General features: G+C 28.9%; 1 protein-coding gene across 2 annotated transcripts; it reads left to right on the plus strand.

The window, feature by feature from the left end:
• The first annotated feature begins 566 nt into the window (after positions 1-566).
• LOC129320755 (heat stress transcription factor A-6b-like) lies at positions 567-3,443 on the plus strand. 2 transcript variants are annotated; one of them, XM_054966335.1, is made up of 2 exons: positions 567-1,101; positions 2,526-3,443. In XM_054966335.1, exons 1-2 carry the CDS (start codon positions 829-831, stop codon positions 3,348-3,350), a joined length of 1,098 nt encoding a protein of 365 aa, XP_054822310.1. In that variant the 5' UTR covers positions 567-828; the 3' UTR covers positions 3,351-3,443. The 2 variants fall into 2 exon arrangements, with proteins under 2 accessions (XP_054822310.1, XP_054822311.1); XM_054966336.1 differs by lacking the exon at positions 567-1,101 and adding an exon at positions 1,155-1,451.
• Positions 3,444-7,002: the final 3,559 nt, after the last annotated feature.

Raw genomic sequence — 7,002 nt, forward strand, 5'->3', positions numbered from 1 at the left:
TTTTTTTATTCAAAATAATTAAGTTCTTATAATATTTTGACTTGATGTAATCCAATTCATATAACCCAGTGGGTAGGGGAGAGAGAGAGTAAAATTTAAAAAAATTATACATTAGATCTTATTTTTAAAAAAAGTAATAGATATTTATTTTAATTTAACAGTGAAGGTAAAATTACTTAACTTTAATTATTCAGGATTTAAAATATACCAATATAAATTTAGGTTTAAATTACTTTTAAATTTATAGTTTAATATTTAAATTATATATTAACTCCTTTTTTTATTAAAAAAAGAAAAGAGGATAGTGGGTTTTGTCATTTGTGGGGCATTACAGTTACACTTTCCCAAAAGAGAAAGAAAACATTGGAAAGAGAAAAATATCTCAGTGTCCTATTGAAGCTGCATCGATATGATTTTTCTTGTACTTTACTATCCCCGTAAAGTAAAATTGAATGAAATGAAATGAAATGAGAAGAAAATAATGTTCCACATGGCCTCTTTTATTTATATATTGCACAAAACCCAGCCCCCACCTTCCTCCTCTCTCACTCAACACCAAACTTTGATAATAAAAACCATCAATCAACATTCTCTATTCACTAAGCCCCCCCCCCCTTCCTTCTTCTTACATTTATCACTCAGGGATCTTTTGTCAGTAACCTTACGTGACTACTTTAAAACCATCTCACTCACGACCTGTAGCTAGGTTGGTAAAGCCGATCATAGCTCTTGACTTCTCTTCTTTCTCAACCTTAATATCAAAATCTGACCCGAACCCATTTTTTTGTTACCGAAAAAGAAACGGAGCCAGATCCGAATACTGTGATTATGAATCGTCGAGTGAAGGAGGAGATTGTGGAGTCAAGTATGGCTGCTCCTCTGCCGCAGCCAATGGAAGGGCTCCACGAAGCTGGTCCTCCGCCGTTTCTGACAAAAACATACGACATCGTCGACGATGCTTCCACCAACCACATCGTTTCGTGGAGCCGTGGTAACAATAGCTTCGTTGTCTGGGATCCACAGTCCTTCTCCATGAGCCTCCTTCCTAGATTCTTCAAACACAACAATTTCTCCAGCTTCGTCAGACAGCTTAACACCTATGTGAGTACTGAATCTTTTAATTATTCCTTTGATATGTGAGAGATTTTTGCTTTGTTCTCTTTTGGGTTTCTTTTCTTAGATTCAACAATCAAAGTTTGAAGCTGTAATATCTTAGCTTGGTCCTTCTGTTATTTTTAGGAGTAGGTTTATTGATTTTGGTGTTGTTGATCGCTACTGTGATGATGCAGTAATATTGCTGAAATTAATTAATGGGATTAATAATTTGGTTTCAAGTTGTGATTTATTTTTTCAATCTGGATCTCTTTTAGATGCAATGGGAGTATATGAAACTGCAAAAAATCTTATCTTCAGTCACATTCTTGAAGAAGCTAGAAGCTGGATACATTATTGTATTATTCTGCTATATATCTTTTTTTTTATTCTTTTTTTAATCTCTTATCGTCTACTTTTAATGATAGTTATTGGTCCCATCTTTATATATATATATATATATATATTTGTTTATTCAGCCTTTTCCAGATTGTTTACACATATAATGTTTGCTTAATGTCTTTGAACAGGTACATAATTTACAATTTAAAAAGCTTTACTTCATGCACTCCCGTTATAATCATTATCTTTCAGAGAACTTGGATCTTGATTTGATGTGTTTTTAAATTCTCCCAGAAGGGTTACTGTATATGCTTCTGCAGGAATAGTGAGATTAATTTTGTGTGAATACGTCTTCCCCCCCCCCCCCCAAAAAAAAAATTATGGCCCTTCATATTTGAACTTAACTATCTATGTACCTTTACAAGTTGAGGTCTTTGAACTGATGAAATTAAGGTAATCAAAGAGAAATCTTATTCAAATTAAACACTTCTTTGATTTAGCTAGATTCAAGTTTTATTTTCTCTGTCTCCCTCAATTTTCATTCATTCTATTCAATCAAAGTCTTTTATCAAATTCACATCAATTGATAAAATACATAAGAAATTAAAACTTCACTATATATCTCCCATCTTCATTCATTTTGCTCAATCTATATATATATATATATACACCCTCATATATATAGGGTTTCATCAAAGACCAGCCTATTCTTACATAACATTGTCACTGAGATATTTATATGCACTTCATAACATGAAGAGAAACGTGATGTGTTTCAATGTTACTTATATCTGATATAGAATTCAGATATTCTCAGCCAATAAATATATATATATATATATATATATGCAGCCTCTCTAGCTAGCCATCTGTGATCTGATCCATTAATTAGTTTGATTCAACAATTAACAATGAACCAGACCTACAATGAATCCAACGGGTCATATCACAGAGAGAGGAGAGATACTTCATGATCTTTTTTTTTTTTTTTAAAGGAGAGGACATGAGTATCAAACACATTTTTTAGAAAGATTTTATGGACTTGAAAGTGATAAAGAAGATATTTCATATGCCTTCATATCTTGTTATAGGGATTCAGAAAGGTTGATCCAGATAGGTGGGAATTTGCCAATGAAGGATTTCTCAGAGGACAAAAGCATCTTCTGAAGAACATAAGGAGAAGGAAAACACCTCAACATCATCATCCAGCTCTCCTACACCAACAAGCCCTAGATCCATGTGTGGAAGTAGGCCGGTTTGGACTCGACGGAGAGATCAACCGGCTCAGGCGAGACAAGCAGGTGCTCATGCTAGAACTGGTGAAACTCAGACAACAACAACAGAATACCAAAACCTACCTTCAACAAATGGAAGGTAGGCTCAAGAGAACTGAACAGAAGCAACAACAGATGATGAACTTCTTAGCAAGAGCAATGCAAAACCCTAACTTCGTCCAGCAATTAGTTCAGCAGAAAGAATGGAAGAAGGAGCTTGAAGAAGCAATTTCAAAGAAGAGAAGAAGAACTATAGATCAAGGACCTAGTAGTCATGATAATAATGATAATCTTGAGTTATTAGGTCAATTAGAATCCTCAGACTTCGTTGAAGAACTTGAGACTGATATTATTACTGATCCTGCTGATCATGATGTTGCTGATGAGGATTTGGATTTGATTAAGAAGTTAGAGGAAGAAGATCAACATGCACAACAATTAAATCAACATGATGATGATGATGAGGTCATCCTGGTTGGAAGTGAATGTATTATTAATGGAGAGTCGACACAGATTGACGATGAAGTGTTTTGGCAAGACTTGTTGAACGAGGATGTTGAAGAAGTTATACAAGGTTTCGAGGAAGATGTTGAAGTGTTGGCCGAACAAGTTGGTTATTTAGCCTCTGATCATCATAAGTAAAATAATTACTTCCTGCAAAATATACACTTTGATTTATATTCTGAATTCTGATGATTTCTTCTTCCATGATTAATCCATGCCAACTATTATTAATTTAAATATATATATAATGAAGATGCTATACATATAATCCATCTGTTTTTAAAACGATTAATTTTTTTGGAGATGAGTTTAAACATAGTTTATTGAGAGAAATTAATGGGTTTTGGCTTTGATTTTTTGATGATTGGATTCAATTTTGGTGCAGATTTTTTAGGAGGATGTGCATTGGGTATACTTCTCATCTCAACCCTTCAGTATAATTTAATTTGAATGATATTCTGGTTTTATATAATTTTTTCAATTATTAAACAAGATAATGCTGGTTAGATTCTTCTTGCAGGTTTCTATGCTTCTTTTTCATTAGTTGATGTTTCATGTGCTTTTAGATTGAAGAAAATTAGTAATACATAGTTCATTATATTTTTATTACTAATTTTTTATGAATCAGGAATATGAAAAATGTGCATGTGTGATTTTACAGACGTATGAATAAGTATCTAATTAAATATGCAGTTGTTGCTTTTAAATTAAAAAATTGACATTAAAAATATAACTAAATGTATCTAATTAATTTACTGTCTTTTTTACTATATTGAATAATTCTGATTTCTCTTCCAGTTATAGAGGAATTTCAGATGACATGCGAACCTCTCACATTTTAGATAGTTCTTATTACATAAAAAATTTAGTTTCTAAATGAACTATATACATATACTATAATTTAAATTTTTAAAAGTTGATAAGTGTGTGTATCAATAATCTTTAAAAATGAACTAATTAAATTTTATAATTCATTTGAAATATCTAGATAATTTAATAAAGATATTAAGATCCACACGCATATATACACCTTGAAACTATATTAATATTTAAAAAGTAAATCATGCATGTTGCATAATTAGCAAGATTTCAGAGATTAAAGTTGAATAAACTTCTTAGTTACATAGTTAACTCACTCCTTCAAGTTCGTGAATATCCCTATATATGGCGATTGAGCTCAAAAAATTAATAATTACTTTAGCAGAATGTTGCTCTTTTAGTCCAGTCACAAAATATCTTTGGGTTATATTTAACTATTAATATCAATATTAATATTAATACATATAATATAAAATTTATAAAAATGTACATTATTCATAAGTCATAAGAAAATTAGTATAACATGTGTAATGCATAGAACCATACAGTTATTAATACACATATATGTATCTAAGTGCCTCACCAATCACAACTAATGTTGTTTAATGTGCGTTTGAGGATCCTGCAACTGATACTACTAGAAAAAATAGAATTTACATCACCTTTTCATGTCGGTTATTCAAAAATCAATGTTAAAAAAAGGTGATGACATAGTTGTATAACCAGCATAGAAAATAAGCTTTCTACTTCCTTCTTCTTTAATTTATTGCTCCTTTATAACGACATAAAAAATTTAAAATAATTATTATTAAAAATTCATCCTGCAGTAATGTGAGATTTGTATTGAGATATTATAAAAGTTTTGGTCTATCGTCTTGTTTTAATGAATAACCTTGTTTGGGCTTATTCCAATTTTCTTTTAAAAAAAAAAAAACACGCACGCGCTTCATCGAGGCCATCTTCATGACTAGTTTATCATTGTAAAATATGGGAATAAATTGTTTAAGGTTGAAATTCATAAATTTTTGTAAAGTTTTTTTTAATATCTTCTACATTTTATTTTTTTAAAATATAAAATCTTTTCTTTTTTTAAAAAAGTAAATTTTACATTCACGGATTTTCAATTTTAGAATATCAATTCTCATAAAACATGATTTGGGGTGGGGGGAACTCTTATTTTAAATTTTATGTATTGTATAGAGATCTATCTGATAAGTGAACAAATTACTTCATGCATGAATTTAAAAAATAAGAAATTGATGAAAAATTTAAAATAATTTCAACATAATTTGGATATATATATATATATATATTGTAGAGTAATATCCTATTTATCAACCATTCTATCCCCAATTGGTTGATTCATTAATTCATTCCAAAATCTGTTAGTCTTCTAAACACACATTAGAGGTTGCTTGTATCTCATCATCAAGGAGTGACTTAGCTTTTGCCCTTATATTATGTTATATTATATTAAGTTAATTAATTATTCATGAAATGTGTGATGCGAAATAACCTTTTGGCATGCATAATGCTTCTTTCTCATTCATTCTAACACTTTTCTTCCTCTTTTGATTTTAATAATAATATAATCTAGGAGTTTCCAGACACGAGATGTTTCGTTGAAATTCTAGCAAGGTCTATTAATTTTTAATTAGGTAATAGTATTCAGCTAAATAGAAATAAATGGATCGATAGATTATTCGTATTACCGTAACATTAATCACTGTTCAATGGTTCTACGGTGCATGAGTGATAATGATTCAGTAAGCACTTTTTCCACTATCTGTTCACAATAAAACATAATTTTGTAAATTGGAAAAAATATATATATATATATATATATATATTAGATGGGTTCCCGTCTTTACCGTTTTGAATTTAAAGTAAATTATACATATTTAGTTTTATTTTAAAATATATGCTAGTCTTCTCTAGAGTCTTTATAACATAAAGAGCATGTTTGTGATGATTTGAATGGTCTAGATTTTGATTTGGATGGTTCAAATTTAAAATATTTTTATATATTTTTATTTTATATTTATTAAAATAAAATTATAAAATTATTATAAATTTTTATTTTAATAAATATAATAAAATAATATTTTAAATATGAATCATTCAAATGAAAATATGGAGATTCAGATCTCACCACACCAAATAAGTACAATAGTATTTATTGGTGTGATGAGCATTGAAGTTCAGTCCATATGTGGTGAGAGATCACATATGTGTGTGAAATTTGTACTATTCATTATTTATTTTCATTTAATTTGTATAAGTAAAATTTAAAATGTAAGAAAAGTTATAATTTCAGGATAATACATGTTTGAATCTCTACTAATAGAAATATGAAATTTACTATCTAATGATGCATTGAATAAGATTATCTTTAATAACAAAGTACTCACATACAATGAAAACATTGAGTTAACAAAGCAACATGGGAGGGACAAACATGGAAGTGAGCAAAATTGTGCGGACCAGCAAATACGTGTACATTACTGATCAATGAGGCGCTTAGTATAATTGATTAAAGGAATCAGCTTATTTTGGAGTTTTAAGTTTGAATCTTAATATTTGCAATCATGAGCAGCAAGGCATAATGTCTTTAGATTTTTCAAGATACCAATAATGGAGTGAAAAAATGAAAAATGATAATAAAATTTATCTAAAATATATAAATAATAATTTAGTTTTTTGAAATATCATAATTCTTCTGAAGTCTTTAGGGACTTTTCTGTCATTAATAAATTTATATAAATTATCAAATTATTATTGTTGAAAATAAATGATTCATAAGTTTTATTTAAATATTTACAGCTTTTCTTCTTATTTTCGTAATAATATAATAACAAATTACAACTTTGCATGTTAATTCTTTATTTATTATTGTATTGTTATGAATATTTAAACAAAACTTATAAATTATTTATTTTTAACAAGGATAATTTCATAATTTATATAAATT

Source organism: Prosopis cineraria, unplaced genomic scaffold (genome assembly GCF_029017545.1).
Source record: "Prosopis cineraria cultivar Desert tree isolate PC_DT_omini unplaced genomic scaffold, ASM2901754v1 PC9, whole genome shotgun sequence".
Classification (NCBI taxonomy): domain Eukaryota; kingdom Viridiplantae; phylum Streptophyta; class Magnoliopsida; order Fabales; family Fabaceae; genus Prosopis; species Prosopis cineraria.

Coding starts and splice junctions, on each gene's coding strand:
- LOC129320755 (XM_054966335.1), top strand. CDS start 829: ATGAATCGTCGAGTGAAGGAGGAGATTGTGGAGTCAAGTATGGCTGCT. Junction 1,102..2,525: donor TCAGACAGCTTAACACCTAT/GTGAGTACTGAA, acceptor ATCTTGTTATAG/GGATTCAGAAAGGTTGATCC.